The 16,610-nt window shown below is 39.0% G+C and overlaps 2 protein-coding genes across 4 annotated transcripts in view; one reads left to right on the plus strand and one right to left on the minus strand.

The window, feature by feature from the left end:
* LOC127428518 (coronin-6-like) overlaps positions 1–16,610 on the minus strand; it is a 60,841-nt gene that overhangs the window by 16,185 nt on the left and 28,046 nt on the right. The window contains exon 11 of one of the 2 annotated variants that reach the window (XM_051676952.1): positions 12,240–12,384. The exons of the other annotated variant lie outside the window; for it this stretch is intronic. Within the exon in view, the coding sequence (XP_051532912.1) occupies positions 12,337–12,384 (48 nt within the window). The 3' untranslated portion in view covers positions 12,240–12,336. Of the gene's footprint in view, positions 1–12,239; positions 12,385–16,610 lie in introns of those variants that run through there. 2 annotated transcript variants of the gene reach the window in all.
* The window catches only part of taok1b (TAO kinase 1b), a 35,669-nt gene that overhangs the window by 11,674 nt on the left and 7,385 nt on the right, over positions 1–16,610 (plus strand). For both annotated transcript variants that reach the window (XM_051676946.1, XM_051676947.1), the window contains exons 2-17: positions 3,377–3,624; positions 4,976–5,047; positions 7,886–7,987; positions 8,150–8,195; positions 10,051–10,147; positions 10,605–10,718; positions 10,807–10,898; positions 10,996–11,089; positions 11,188–11,269; positions 11,896–12,063; positions 12,238–12,438; positions 13,622–13,759; positions 14,254–14,490; positions 15,019–15,147; positions 15,777–15,980; positions 16,331–16,570. In XM_051676946.1, the coding sequence (XP_051532906.1) occupies positions 3,493–3,624; positions 4,976–5,047; positions 7,886–7,987; positions 8,150–8,195; positions 10,051–10,147; positions 10,605–10,718; positions 10,807–10,898; positions 10,996–11,089; positions 11,188–11,269; positions 11,896–12,063; positions 12,238–12,438; positions 13,622–13,759; positions 14,254–14,490; positions 15,019–15,147; positions 15,777–15,980; positions 16,331–16,570 (2,148 nt within the window). In that variant the 5' untranslated portion in view covers positions 3,377–3,492. The remainder of the gene's footprint in view (positions 1–3,376; positions 3,625–4,975; positions 5,048–7,885; positions 7,988–8,149; positions 8,196–10,050; positions 10,148–10,604; positions 10,719–10,806; positions 10,899–10,995; positions 11,090–11,187; positions 11,270–11,895; positions 12,064–12,237; positions 12,439–13,621; positions 13,760–14,253; positions 14,491–15,018; positions 15,148–15,776; positions 15,981–16,330; positions 16,571–16,610) is intronic.

The following is a 16,610-nucleotide window of genomic DNA, read 5'->3' on the forward strand; positions in this document are numbered from 1 at the left end:
CTGACCGAAGCGGGCACGTTTACTCATGCGATTATCTGGAAGTGAAGTACTGCCGGCTCGTGATGCGTGAATGGCTTGCACGCGCTGCACGAGTCTGTTGGGTATACTGCAGTCTCGTCACATTTTAACTGTTTGCTTAGCCTCCCATTCAGCTCATGAAAACACATTGCTGCGTGACAGTGAGGAAAGATTACATCAAGATGTAGATTGGGATGCAGGTGCAGAATTTTATATAAATAAAATATTCTACTCCTCTCGCTGTTGCTGGCATGCCAGTGATTACCCCTCCGCGTACCAATGCTGGCACGTGTGCCATAGGTTGCCGACCCCTGGCTTAGACCAATCCAGAGTTCGTTTCCTCCCCCTGCACCCACTGGTCTCTGTTAACACCATATAATTTGGGTCCAAATCGCGGGCCGATTGCGTCATCCACATGAGTACAAGCAGCAACTGTTTACCAACGTAACTAGGTTACAGCTCAAGAAATCATCAGCTTTGCTGTGTTATTAAAGTATTCATCTCACCCGCTAGCCTGTGGATGCGTTGCAAGAGATGTGAATAATGTGAGCATCTCTCTGATGGTGATTTATTTGGAGACAAGCAGGCATGAGAAATGCATTATACCATAATAATGGCGATCGCGAGCCTGCAAAGATGCAAATTTCACTTCCGCGGTTTGGTAGGATTGCATTCATATCAACAGCAAACTGTACCAGTGTTAACATGACCCGTACCCCAGACCACATTTTCAAACATGCTATTCGTGGGTGTGCAACCGAGTTCGGAAAACAGTGCTTGCATCATCCAAACGAACCAAACTTTGATGTCATTCGAATCTGGGTGTGCACCAAAAGTGCTTGGATGAAAGGACCCTAGATATCAAAGATTGTGAATTCCATAACACTGGAAAGTCTTATCACAACTGACATGATGTTATTTAATAAACAAATTGAGGCACAAATTAATCCGTTACATGTTAAAGGAATAGGTCGCCCAAATATTATAATGCTTTTAATTTTCTCACCCTTATGCCATCTCAAACTCTTCTGCGGAACACAAAGATTTTTTTTAAAGGACACGATGCGTGTTTGTTCATCCAATACAAGTCAATGGGTTCCAAAATTTAATGCTCAAAAAGGACATCAGAGCAACAAAAGGGTAGCATAATCCATATATCTCAAGTAGTTTGATCCATTTCTTCGAAAGTGATTTGATCAGTTTTCGGTGAGAAATGGACCAACATTTATCTGCAGATGTCAAGATTTATAGTGAAAAATTAGTTGAGTCTTGGTCTGTTTCTCGCCAAAACTGATCATATCGCTTTAAAAGTCATTGGATTTTTAAGTGAACTGTTCCTTTAATTAAAAAGTCCAAATGTGTAGTTGGTTTTATTTTTCTCTCTCCTTTTCTCCTCAATTTGGAATTCCCAATGTGCTCCAAGTCCTTGTGGTGGCAGAGGACGAATCTCAGTTGCCTACGCATCTGAGTCTGTCAATCCCTAGCAACCGGGCCAATTTGGTTGCTTAGGAGACCTGGCTGGAGTCACTCAGCACGCCCTGGATTCGAACTCGTGACTCCAGGGATGGTAGTCAGCGTCAATACTCGCTGAGCTACCCAGGCCCCATGTCTAGTTGATTTGCACAATTTGTCATTAGCAACCATGTGAAACTCACTTTCTCATGTAATAATTAATTCTATGAAATTTAGCTGACATTGCTGCAACACATTTGGCTATACTATTTACAGCTCTCTTCATAACATTGGTCAGTGTTGTGGTTCTTAAAGATTCACCCACTGCCTTTACAGTTCAGAGGAGAAAATAAATAAAATCCAAGCCTGTGTCAGACCGTAGTCACCCTCCTCAGTCTGTCTTGTGACTCCAGCTTCCCCTCTGTGTTATCACATGTCTGAGGGAATAGACATTACTTGCTTTCTTGAGTGTTTAAAAAAAGTCTTTAAGATCTTAATCTGTTGTTTACCCATGGCTGTGGTGTTTTTGGTGAACGGCAGGATCCTTTAAGACTCTTGTGAAAAATGTTGTTATGATTTTGTCTATACTCTTCTTAGTAAAGATAGTGACCATGTGTTAAGAAATTACAACAGTACAGTAGAGAATAAAATGAGTTTTTTTTTTTTTTTCCTGAACAAATACTGTAGTTTAATTCAGTATTTTGCCAGCCACGCTTGACCATTCTGCATTTTTGGAACTTTTGTCATAGTTGAAAACGTAGAAAGTGGTTCACACATTTATATGTTTGTATAACTAAAAGCCCTGCTCAACAGCCAGTTAGCACAGAAAGAGTGCTAAAGGGTTGTGAAGAATGCCAGTGGTCATGAATGACTGCACAATGGAGTTTCCTTGCTGACTAGCCTTCCATGCTTTGAGCATCAACCTTTTAGGTGTCGGCATAAGGAAACTGCACCACGTTTTCACTCGTCCACTCAGTTACGTCCTTATTCATGCTGCTATAATGTCCTTGTTTAGTAGCATCATAAAGAGAGAGGAGGGATGGATTTGCCACTGAACTGTAAGATGTTTTTCATAGGGTCTGTAGTGGTCATCACAGTGACCCGTTTCACCACTGTCACTGTATGTTCAGTCATTCATTCATCCGGCTAATTGGCTCTAATGGTTTGTGAATACGCCCACAGTTTGACGAATTGGCAACACATTGTCTCAATTCCCTCTAAACCTGAATGAGCCAGAAGATGCAATAAGAATGCAGCAGAACAGGTCAATGAGAAAGCTGGGAGCACATCAGCTGTCGTACTTTTAAACCTGATGTATTTACAGCTTATAGACAGAAATGGTCAGGACACGGGTCCTAATCAGTATCTGAGCTGAGTTAAGACTGTTACTATATAATCCAGTTAGTCTTGTGTAGCCAGACCTTTGACTAAAACGGCAAAGGTCTGGACTATATTGCAGCTTAAATTAGCCTTGAACTGCCCACTTAGACAGGAAGAGCTGTCTAACTGAAACGTTAAGTGGTCAGTTTTGTCATTATGTTCCATTTAGAGACGGGGTTATTTGAGATGCTATTATAAAATATCTGCTTTACTTGCTACTTGTGCCTCAAAGTAAACAAAACCTCTCATTATTTACATATTTGTTGATATCTAACAATATCAACAGGCAGTGGTGGCTCAGCAGTTAAGGCTCTGGGTTACTGATCAGAAGGTTGGGGGTTCAAGCCCCAGCACCACCAAGATGCCACTGTTGGGCCCTTGAGCAAGGCCCTTGACCCTATCTGCTCCAGGGATGCCGTAACATGGCTGACCCTGCACTCATGACATATGTGAAAAAAAAGAATTTCACTGTATGTGTGATAAATAAATATAATTAAAAAAATTAATATCTGTCTTTCTGCTGTAGGTCTCTATGTGTACACTGCCTCCCTCTGGCAGATGAGTAACCAGCGGGGCCTGACGCGTTGCAGTCGCAAGGCCAGATAGTCCCCTGCAAGTGCGGTGGGTCCCCTGGCTCGCAGCATGCCCTCTACCAGCCGGGCAGGGAGCCTGAAGGACCCCAATATCGCAGACCTTTTCTTCAAGGAGGACCCCGAGAAGCTCTTCACAGACCTTCGTGAGATCGGTCATGGGAGCTTTGGCGCTGTTTATTTTGTACGTATTTCATGTGTATCTGTTATTACCTATTGAGGGTCTTGGATTGGGGTCGACCGTTATATCTCCAAGGCCAACAAATCTGCCGATATTTGGTATTTTAACATTTTCCCTTTTGGCTGATATGTTTCTTAAGCCACGATGATGCTGAGAATTACCTTCTTGCATGTGAAGGAGTCTTCTGAGACATGTAAATGACCAATCACAGTTTGTTTTGTTGTTACGTGCCATAGTGTTACCACAAAAATGCGTGCAAACACATCTTATTTAAACGGTCCCGCAAATCAGAGCCGCGACAGTGCATATGAGCTCATGATGTTTAAAGTGCTCGGGTGTTTAGTTTTCCTCTCTCTTCTCAGCATTTACCTGTAACTGTTAACTGTCTTGTCTAATGATAAAAAGATTAAATCAGTAAAACTTCTATCATATATTGTCTGCAAATATGCTAATATCTCGTTTAGAGAGATTTAATTCACAAACCTCACGAAACTTGTGCAAATCTGCTTTCTTCCTGTGTAGTGCTTGTACATATTCCTCTTAAGCATGTTTTATAATAACCTGGATCAAAACTGTGTCCCTCTGACTCACGAATGTTATGCGCTGGTCAGTCTATGACACTCCAAGCATCCGCACAAGAGTGATAGAGCAACTTCAAAGTAAAAGCACTTCATGTGCGCTATAAGTAAATGTCATATTCACTGTGCACTGTATGCACAAATAGTTTGATTCTGTCTTTTTGTGAGAAAATGCGATTGTTAATGCGCACATACCATCCGTGGTTGCTCGACTACTGTGTGCACTGTTGTTATTTCCTTTTTCCTAATTTATTACAATTTCTTTGTGCAAACAATTACTAAAATGGGAAGACTAAACAGAAACCAGGAGTAACTGCTTACAAATTTTTTGCCAATTTATGTATATGTCATTTACTATTATATTCAATTTTGTGACATATCAGCATTATATAGGCCTATTGGACACCCTGCTCTCTGGATATCAGGCATCGGCCATTAAAAAACCCATACTGGTTGACCTCTATTCTTGAAAATATGTAAATTCAACTGACAATAATTTGTTCTGTGCTTGATGTATGAATAGGGTACAAATTGGTATGGTTATTTTTTTTTAAGCAATTAAGACACAAATTGCATGTTCTTTTGGGGGACAACTATAAGATATGTTAGATTAATTGTTATCTAACATAAAAATTAGCATAGCATGAAAAGTGGATGAAGTTTCTATTAAAATTGTGATTTTAAATTGTACCATCTCATTTTTGTACCCTAATCATGGAAAGTGCCAAAAACATGTTTTGGTAAATTGTAAAATATCTGATGTGTTCCTTGCTCAGGCCCGAGATGTGCGGACTGCAGAGGTGGTGGCCATCAAAAAGATGTCCTACAGTGGGAAACAGTCCAATGAGGTCAGTTTTCCTGAATCCTATAGTCATTACACAGTCCTGCAACTGTTGTTGTGAATTCAACTTTTCTCTCTGCATTTTAAGGGTAGACATGGTGATTGAAATGAGAGGTAGACCGATATATCGGTTTTACCAATTAATCAGTGCCGATAGTTGCTTTTAGAAACTATCGGTTATGGGCAAAATTCTCTACCGATTGTTGCAGATAGTTTTTATTTTTGTATTCCTCATCAATAAACCTTATCTTGTGAAAAAAAAAAAAAAAAAATATATATATATATATATATATATATATATATATATATATATATATATATATAAAAGTTTGCATACCCTGGCAGAAATTGTGAAATTTTGGCATTGATTTTGAAAATATGTCTTTTTATTTAAGGATAGTGATCATATGAAGCCATTTATTATCACATAGTTGTTTGGCTACTTTTTAAATAATAATGATAACAGAAATCACCCAAATGGCCCTGATCAAAAGTTTACATACCCTTGAATGTTTGGCCTTGTTACAGACACACAAGGTGACACACACAGGTTTAAATGGCAATTAAAGGTTAATTTCCCACACCTGTCGCTTTTTAAATGGCAGATAGTGTCTGTGTATAAATAGTCAATGAGTTTGTTAGCTCTCACATGGATGCAGTGAGCAGGCTAGATACTGAGCCATGGGGAGCAGAAAAGAACTGTCAAAAGACCTGCGTAACAAGGTAATGGAACTTTATAAAGATGGAAAAGGATATAAAAAGATATCCAAAGCCTTGAAAATGCCAGTCAGTACTGTTCAATCTATTATTAAGAATTTGGGGGAATCTCTTGATACCAAGCCAAGGTCAGGTAGACCAAAAAAGATTTCAGCCACAACTGCCAGAAGAATTGTTCGGGATACAAAGAAAAACCCACAGGTAACCTCAGGAGAAATACAGGTTGCTCTGGAAAAAGTGTGGTTGTTTCAAGGAGCACAATAGGATGATACTTGAACAAAAATGAGCCGCATGGTGAAGTTGCCAGAAAGAACCTTTACTGCACCAATGTCACAAAAAAGCCCAGTTACAATATGCCCGACAACACCTTGACACGCCTCACAGCTTCTGGCACACTGTAATTTGGAGTGACGAGACCAAAATAGAGCTTTATGGTCACAACCATAAGCGCTATGTTTGGAGAGGGGTCAACAAGGCCTATAGTGAAAAGAATACCATCCCCACTGTGAAGCATAGTGGTGGCTCACTGATGTTTTGGGGGTGTGTGAGCTATAAAGGCAAGGGGAATCTTGTGAAAATTGATGGCAAGATGAATGCAGCATGTTATCAGAAAATACTGGCAAACAATTTGCATTCTTCTGCACGAAAGCTGTGCATGGGACGCTCTTGGGACTTTCCAGCATGACAATGACCCTAAGCACAAGGCCAAGTTGACCCTCCAGTGGTTACAGCAGAAAAAGGTGAAGGTTCTGGAGTGGCCATCACAGTCTCCTGACCTTAATATCATCGAGCCACTCTGGGAAGATCTCAAACATGCGGTTCATATAAGACGACCAAAGACTTTGCATGACCTGGAGGCATTTTGCCAAGACGAATGGGCAGCTATACCACCAGCTATACCACCTGCAACTATTACAAAAGACTGCACGCTGTCATTGATGCTAAAGGGGGCAATACACAGTATTAAGAACTAAGGGTATGCAGACTTTTGAACAGGGGTAATTTCATTTTTTTCATAGTTGCCATGTTTTTTTTTATGATTGTGCCATTCTGTTATAACCTAAAGTTGAATATGAATCCCATAAAAAATAAAAGAAATGTGTTTTGCCTGCTCACTCATGTTTTCTTTAAAAATGGTACATATATTACCAATTCTCCAAGGGTATGCAAACTTTTGAGCACAACTATACTTATACTGTATATACAAAACTCTTCATCTGGTGAATATATAGGCTATAAAAAGCTTAATTTGGTAATTACTAACATATAAAGCATTGTAACAGAGCCAAGTTTATAGTAATAGGGCTTGTTTATAGTTTAAAGTTCAGCCTTATGCAACAAATCTTAATTTTTCTCGTTATTATTGGGATTTTGGTTGCATACTAAACTGCTTTTTGGATTTTATTCATTTTGGACTCTTGTAGCCTCAATGTCTAAGCCTGTCATAGTAAGGAAAGACTAAGAAATGTTTCATCACTGTATAAATAATAAAAAAAAAACAGTCCAAAAAAAATATCGGCTGATTAATCGGTTATGGGCCTTTCCACCATCTTGGTTATCAGTATCGGCTAAATCCAGTATCTGTCGACCTCTAGTGAAATACAGTTATGGCATAGTTTCTGTGTGCTGTCCCATATTACCATTGGTTCAAAATCAATAAAAACTGAGATCACAGGAAAACCAATCTCAGGGGTTTTTCAAATAGTGACATTTCACTAACAATGGCTTGGGCAACATCATACAACCATTATTAAGTAACAATTAAAAAAGTCAATTGCTGCAGTCACATTTAGTCTCTCGTGTAACACCTCATATTGAAACAAAGGCCATTCATAGTTTAGTGGGTGGAAGTGTTTTCCCTTGTAATTTCAGATTAGCAGTAATCAGATTAGACGTAATCTGTGTGCAAAGACTCCTTCAGAAGCTCTTAGGACTGACTTTCTTTTTCAGATCTACGCATGTTAGTGAGTCGATATGTCCAGTCTGCTCATTTTAGATAGTGGAAACTGATCTGTCCATTGGAATTGATTGCACACTTCTGAAGAGCTGTATATTAATGTAATGAGGGACATTTATTTTAAAGACGACTGCTCATTTTTTGGTTTTACATAATCTTTTCTTTACTTAGAAATGGCAGGATATCATTAAGGAAGTCAGATTCCTACAGAGAATACAACATCCAAACAGCATAGAATATAAAGGATGCTACCTGCGGGAACACACAGCATGGGTAAGATCTCGCCATTCCCAGGCTGTCTCGCTGTCTCTCTCTCTCTCTCTCTCTCATGGGCAAAGCATTTTATAACGAGTATATAAACAACAGTTGTAACCTCTGTTCAGTACCCCACTACTACTAAATATGTATGAAATGATTAATCTTCCTTTCCCTCAGCTTGTCATGGAGTATTGTTTGGGCTCAGCCTCTGACCTCCTTGAAGGTGAGATGCCATTTAGTTTTATATGAAACCTTTATCATGTTTTTATTCAGAATGTGGGTGTGCTCATTTATTTGCCAGGCATAATTTATGCTCAAAACAAAAGTAAATCCTAAATCCTTAGCTATAATATTTTAGTGTGTGCTAATATATTTTAAGATGACTGTTAGACTTAAAAGGGATTTTAAAGGGATTGTTCACCCAAGAATGAAAATTCTCTCATCATTTACTCACTCTCATGCCATCCCAGATGTGTATAACTTACTTTCTTCTACAGAACACAAACAAAGATTTTTAGAAGAGTATCTCCGCTCTGTAGGTCCATACAATGCAAGTGAATGGTGACCAGACCTTTCAAGCTCCAAAAATTACATAAAGGCAACTTAAAATTAATCCATATGACTCCAGTGGTTAAATCTATATCTTCAGAAGCAATATTATAAGTGTGGGTGAGAAACAGATTATAATTTAAGTCCTTTTTTTACTATAAATCTCCACTCTCACATTCACTTCCACATTTTGATTTATAGTAAAACAGTATTGAAATATTGATCTGTTTCTCACCCAAAGTGATTGCATCGCTTCAGAAGACATATTAAACCACTGGAGTCTTATGGATTACTTTTACTACAACTGTCTCTGGTTTCTGGAGCTTTAAAGTGCTGATCACCATTCACTTGTATTGTATTGACCTACAGAGCTGAAATAGTCTTCTGAAAATCTTTGTGTTCAGCAGAAAAAGAAAGACATACTTATCTGGGACGGCATGAAAGTGAGTTAATGATAAGATTCACTTAAAAATGAAAATTCTGTCATAATTGAATCACCCTCATGATGTTCCAAACCTCTGTGACGTCTGTCAAACACAAAAGATGTTAAGCAGAATGACTGAAGACCTAATTCAAGACCTGTTATAAGTCAAGTTATCAAATTTGTTATATTTTGTCCTGCACCTGTACCTGACTTGGGTTTAGATGTTTACATTTCTGTTACAATGTCCATTTTGCTCACATATAAATGAAATTCTCTCAGTTAATGCTGTAAATGATAAAGAAACCATCTAGACAACCCTTCTAGGTACAATTCAAAAATATATTTATATTTATATATATATTTAATCATTAGTTTTTCATCAAATTTGTCATATTTAGCTTTTTTAACTTAGCCAAATTCAGTCTATTCCATTAATTAAAGTCTTGAAATGACAAATATTTTGTTGCATATATATTCGTTACATTTGTAATGTTTACTTGCATAATTTGTACAGTTTATAAGTATTTGCATTGATATGTAGAACACATGTCTCTTTAAGACTAGCAGCATCAGCCAATAAGGGCATATAATGAGAGAGGACGTGCATATTTTGTTTAGTGCATCCATGTGTCATTAGAATTAAATGTTTCTTTTTTTTTGTTGTTTTTGATCAACAACTGACTGTAAAACAGAAAGGGTATTAAAAGAGACATTATTCAATGACATATGGATCCGTGGATCTCATATTTGGACACAGAATGAGTTAAACCAAACTTTTACTCTCAACATACAGTGAAAATAACTCTCTGCTAATAACTTCTTCTCTACTATACTACTCAATCCCTGGTGAGTAAAATCTGAACATTTACTAGCCAGTGATTAATCATAAACATTTGTATTCACGTAGCGTGAGATTTGTTTGCACATGTGAGGGATGTACTTGCATTATAGAGGGTTGCCACATAAAGTGAAAGATCGATCTTGGGATTAAAGAATCGATATTGAGATCGTTCAAAGATCACAATGCATCGGAAAATCTATGTTTTTACCCAGCCCCATTGGTGTTGAACATGCACCCATTATTGTTTGTTTGTTTTTTTATTAGTTCACAAAAAGCCCCTTCAGGAAATTGAGATTGCAGCAATTACCCATGGTGCTTTGCAGGGCCTTGCATACCTTCATTCCCATAACATGATTCACAGGTTAGTGCTTTTATTCACTGTTCAGTTCAAGAGTGTATGTGTGTGTGTGCGTGCATGCGACGGCTTATTGCCATGTTTTGTAAATTAACTGTATCATGAGTATTGAGTAGCATCACAGCAAAATAAATAGTTTTAGCCGACCTTTCAGTCTTAATTGAATGTGATGAGTGTGAAAGACTGGGCACTGCCAAATAATAAAAATCTTTCTATTGCATTGTCCTCGTTGGCTGCATGCACAAAAAACCTATGCCAAAACCAGCGAAGTTATATTTGCAAACAAATGACCTGGTTCTTGTAATGAATCGGTCAAAAAGTGCTTCCTCAAAAGCATTAAGAGTCTTTAACACAATCTGTTATTATGAGAATTCACTGAAAACTTGAAACTGCACTGCCCGTTGGTGTCGAATATAACAACCCCAATCTTGATTATTCTGTGTGTGTCCTATTTTCCACTTAGGGATATCAAAGCTGGGAACATCCTGCTGACCGAGCCTGGACAGGTCAAACTGGCAGACTTCGGTTCTGCCTCCATCGCCTCTCCGGCCAACTCTTTTGTGGGGACACCATATTGGTGAGCACACTGCTTGTCTTTGTACTGTATAATAACTATATTCACACAGCCTAATGCATCTTTGATACAACTTTTTGTTTTTTCTCAGGATGGCCCCTGAAGTGATTCTAGCCATGGACGAGGGACAGTATGATGGAAAGATCGACATCTGGTCTCTTGGGATCACTTGCATAGAATTAGGTTATGATGCACAAATGCCGCTCATCATAAAATGAACTGCATTTATTTGATGTTGTGAAATGCTACGTCTTACTTTTGGTTCTCCCTTTTGCTGTAGCGGAAAGGAAGCCCCCTCTTTTTAACATGAATGCGATGAGTGCCTTATACCACATAGCGCAGAATGAGAGCCCCACGCTGCAGTCAAGTGAATGGTGAGTCCTCATACTGGATGCATGTAAAGAAAGCAGTTTGTATTAGTGTAATGCCCTTAGTCATTGACTGAACCTGCTGTGTTGTTCTTTTTCTCCAGGACAGATTATTTTAGAAATTTTGTTGATTCTTGCCTTCAGAAAATCCCCCAAGACAGACCACACTCTGAGGATCTGTTGCAGGTGTTTACTTTAAACCTTCAAAGTTTAAAGAGATGGTTCACACAAAAATAAAAATTCTTTAGTCATTATTTACTCACCCTCATGTTGTTCCAGACCTGTATGCTGTTACTTTTTCAGAATATATTTTGAAGAATCTTTACGCAGATCTTTTCTATACAGTTCATAGTGACAACGACCATGTGACTCGTGCTGAAGCTAGACCAAAATTTAAGTTGTAATTCACTGAAAATCTTCCCCTCCACCGAAGCTGAAATATATAATTCACATGCTTTCTAATCTAAATGTTTTTGACGTCATTGATGCCAAACGGTATTGATTCTCGCATTAATTGAATGCTGGGCACTTGGCTGCTTTTCTTTATTATTCAGTCCAAGTCATCCATTTAAAAAAAAAAAATTTTTAATACAATTTTAGTTTTGTAATGAAATAAATTAATATGTTGGCACAATTATATTTTTGTCTACAAAACTAATTTCAAACATTTAAGCATAGGTTTTTAAGATAATGAGAAACCCCAAATTTTGAACAGCAGTGCATTTTAATCACTTTTTATTTGTCATAGTAATCCACAGGAAAATTTTCTCCGCTAACGTCCTTGTTTTCTACTCGCTCTGTTGAAATCATAGCATGCCTTCGTCCAGCGAGAGAGGCCGGAATCTGTCCTGATGGACTTAATATTGCGGACAAAAGATGCTGTCCGAGAGCTGGACAACCTGCAGTACCGCAAGATGAAAAAGATCCTCTTTCAGGAGGCCCACAACGGGCCGAACACCGAGACCCAGGAGGGAGATGAGGTCAGATCTCAAACATTTCCTAGTACAAGTATTTTAACTAGTGGGTCTATAAGTCATTTTAACATTGACTGGATTTTGGAGAATGGTGGTACAGAATTCTTTGTTGTTGTTTTTTATTTACTGTATGACCATGAGCAGTGCTGAGCTCTGAACATCTTTTGTCTCTGTGTTTAGGAGCCGGAGCACGGTGCTGGGCGCACAGGCACAGTGAGCAGTGTAGGCAGTAACCAGTCCATTCCCAGCATGTCCATCAGTGCCAGCTCTCAGAGCAGCTCAGTGAACAGCCTTCCAGATGCTGCTGATGACAAGAGTGACCTCGACCTGGAGAAAGACCACACTGTGATGTCTAACAGTTCGGTCATACACCTGAAGCCTGTATGTTCATGTACCTCTTCTTAAATTTTATAGGGATAGTTCACCCAAAAAATGGAAATTCTCTCATCATTTATGCACCCTCATGCCATTCCAGATGTGTATAACTTTCTTTATTCTGCTGAACACAAACAAAGATTTTTAGAAGAATATTTCAGCTCTGTAGGTCCATACAATGCAAGTGAATGGTGACCAAAACTTTAAGTTCCAAAAAGCACATAAAGGCAGCATAAAAGTAATCCATACAACTCCAGTGGTTGAGTTTATGTCTTCTGAAGTGATCCAGGCAGTTTTGGATGAGAACAGACCAAAATCTAACTCATTTTTCTCTGTACATCTTGACATCATCTCCTTGGCGATCATGATCTCAAGCTCGATTACACTTCCTGGTGCCATCTAGCACTCTGTGCATGTGTCAAGCACTAGGAAGTGTAATCAAGCTTGAAATCATGATCATGCCTAGAGACTGTAATGACAAGATGTACAGTGAAAAAGGAGTTAGATTTTGGTCTGTTCTCATCCAAAACCAACTGGATCACTTCAGAAGACATGGATTGAACCACTGGAGTCTTGAGGATTACTATTTATGTGCTTTGTGGAGCTTCAAAGTTTTGGTCAACATTCACTTGCATTGTATGGACCTACAGTGCTGAAATATTCTTCTAGAAATCTTCCTTTTTGTTCTGCAGAAGACAGAAAGTCATACACATCTGGGATGGCAGGAGGGTGAGTAAATGATGAGAATTTTTATTTCTGGTTGAATTATTGCTTTAAAATATTCCTAACCCATTTTATGCAAAGACAGAAAGCCATCTGTAGGTTGATTTCCCAAAAAAGTGTAAACACTGTGGCTCTGTGGTGCTATCAAAACATTTCTCTGTTTGTTTGAACATCCCGACACAGCAGCATTGATTCAACCAGTGGCATGAGTTTGGGGCAGGTGTATCTGTTTGTGCCACTAACTGGGGGAGTGTTAGGGAAATATGTTCGAAAACAGTAATTATTTTAGCAATTCCAGTTGGTAACACTAGTGGTGCACAAATTACACACTTAAGCTTTAAAGTATCATAGAAAACCTCAGCCTTTTGAAGGTTGCTCTTACTTTATACCCCAAATCAGAGATGCTCTACATCTCAGGAAACATCTTAATACCCGAAATAAATTTTCTTGCTCTTGTGACCTTCAGGAAGAAGAGGAAGTTTACCATGAGGATCCTGAGACACGTCCTCATCCTACAGAGGCCCTAACAGCACCTGCACAGCCCCCACAACGCAAGCACCATCGCAACCGCGAGCACTTTGCCACCATCCGCACAGCGTCTCTGGTGAGTCACTGGGTCTCGTTTGCTAGTATTCTTACTTGTGTACACAGAAAAGAATCTCATGCAAAAATTTTCACTGGATTCAAAAGCTTTATTGTCGGGTCACTTTCGCTTTAAGTTTTTAGTAATATTTATCATTTAAAAAAACATTTAGTTTCAACACATTCCATAAGTGTGGGATTTTTGCCTTTGTGTGCTCTGAGTTGGATTAAAATGTAACCTAAATTTAGAAAAAATATATTTTTGAGTGAAAACCTTCACTAACAGGTTTTATGCACTAATACACATGTGTGCACGGTTAGTGAATGACTCATTGTCACAAATGTGTTTTACAGTGCCCCCAACTGTAACAAGAATCTATTGTTTGCTCCCAGTCTCACGTTCCTGTAATGTTCAACATTCATGAAATTTTTCTTGGCTGCCTTCTTATCATTTTTGTTTGCTCTTCTTCACTTTCCCTCTATTTCGTTGTCTGTTTCTCCTCTTCTGTCATTCAGGTGACACGGCAGATGCAAGAACACGAGCAGGACTCTGAGCTGAGGGAGCAGATGTCCGGTTACAAGCGCATGAGACGGCAGCACCAGAAGCACCTTATGGCCCTAGAGAACAAGCTGAAAGCAGAGATGGATGAACACAGGCTGAGACTGGACAAAGAGCTGGAGGCCCAGAGAAACAGCTTTGCCGCCGAGATGGAAAAACTGGTGAAGAAAAACCAAGCAGCCATGGAGAAAGATGTAAGCACACACGAGACATGTCACATGACCTGCCCAGATCCAAGTGCACAAAGACACTATTCAGCAGAGTTATGTTTAAGTCCACCTGAAAAGCTTGCTCTCAATGTAAGCTAGTTGTCACACTCACTGCCTCTTACATCACTCAACCATAGTTACCTAATCAAGTAACAGTGGCAATCCTCATCTATCTTGGGAGGGCTCAACATTAAGGACTTTCTCGGCTGGTCCAGTTGGTCAAGTCCCACAACAGAAATTAATGCATTTATAAATAGACATTTTTATCAATCAAAAATATTTAAATGTGTCAGAAAAAATATATTTATCAAACATTTTATCTTTACAAAAAAAAAAAAAAAAAAGCTATACAGATAATTTACAATGCTTTCAATATGCTATAATAGCTGGCCCAATTGGGAAAGTGAAAGTTGTCAACTGGCAAGAAACTCTCTCACACTTGCCAACCTCATTGTTGAGCCCCTGGTTTGACAGTGTCTTTTCTTACATTTTTATGAATGTTTTGCCCCGAAGGCCAAGCTATTTTCCTCTGATGAGAAGAAATTCCAACAGCACATTCAGGCCCAGCAGAAAAAAGAGCTCAGTAGCTTCCTGGAGTCACAGAAACGAGAATACAAGCTACGTAAGGAGCAACTGAAAGAGGTATGTACACGTGAGAATTATTTAGGCACAGCTTTTTTGTCCACCTACTAATTAATTGTTTGTGTGAACCTATTTGAGATGAATGAACTTCTTTTCAAAAGCCTTTTCTGAACTTTCAGTGTGAGAGGTACAACAAATGACACTGACAATGACACAAGACAAACCAAAAAGGGTAGTTTGAAATAGCTGAGCAATGCAGCTTAAACTACAACTGTATTAAAACTATATAAACAACAAAGCAAGTAAAATGCCTCACAGGTACTTCTGTGATCATTTTTGAGTAATGATGCAAATCAACCAATAAATCTGTTTTGAACCGATTCACTGTAATGGACAGTTCAAGAAAACTAAAGTTCATAGCTCTTTCAATTTTTGTAATTAATGTTTAAATCGGAGATGCTGTTCAAATATCTCTGTCTTAATAATTAATGTTTAATTTTGTATCACCAACAAGATATTGAACATTATATATTTCTAATTATTTGATGTGACACTCAGCCATTGTCTGAAATGCCCAAGCTCTTTCAGCTTAACAACAAGCTATGTTACTAAGCTTTGATTTTCATATTCTGCCATCCACAAGATGTTCCCACGTAACCTCCCAATTGTGTTTTCCACGCTGTGTTTAGGAGCTCAATGAGAACCAGTCCACCCCCAAGAAGGAGAAGCAGGAGTGGCTGTCGAAGCAGAAGGAGAACTTTCAGCACTACCAGGCAGAGGAGGAGGCCAACCTGCTCCGCCGCCAACGCCAGTACCTGGAGCTCGAGTGTCGCTGCTTTAAACAGCGAATCCTCATTGCAAGACACAATGTGGAGCAGGACCTTGTACGGGAGGTAACGTACCTTTTCTAATGATTTGGAAATGTATATTTTGCTCAAATTGTAGTGATGAACTACACTTATCGGTTACTCTGCTAGAACACGTGTAAAATGGAGGGAAACGTCCAATAAAATCACCTTTAGACCAGTTAAAAGTAATTGGAAAAAGTTGGTACTGAGAAAAGGTCTAGAATCATTTTGTTTGCAGTTGCCATGTGGTTTGATATTTTGCATCTAATGCAATAACACTGACATTTTTAAGGGTAACACTTTTTGGGGCCACTGTTTTATATTCCCCTTCATTTATATTGCACCTTTTGTTTTTGCACCCCTCTGAACTATCTGTCTGTTCTTCCATGATTCAGGAGCTCAATAAGCGTCAGACGCAGAAAGATCTGGAACACGCCATGCTGCTCCGCCATCATGAGTCCATGCAGGAGCTGGAGGTGAGGCAGCTGGGTACCATCCAGAAGATGCGTACAGAGCTGATCCGCTTGCAGCACCAGACGGAGCTCACCAACCAGCTGGAGTACAACAAACGCAGAGAAAGAGAGCTGCGCAGAAAACATGTCATGGAGGTCCGACAACAGCCCAAGAGCCTTAAGGTATGTGTAAAGGGCCATTGTCTTGTGGCTATGCAGAAAA

The sequence above is a fragment of the Myxocyprinus asiaticus genome, chromosome 38 (genome assembly GCF_019703515.2).
Source record: "Myxocyprinus asiaticus isolate MX2 ecotype Aquarium Trade chromosome 38, UBuf_Myxa_2, whole genome shotgun sequence".
Lineage (NCBI taxonomy): Eukaryota > Metazoa > Chordata > Actinopteri > Cypriniformes > Catostomidae > Myxocyprinus > Myxocyprinus asiaticus.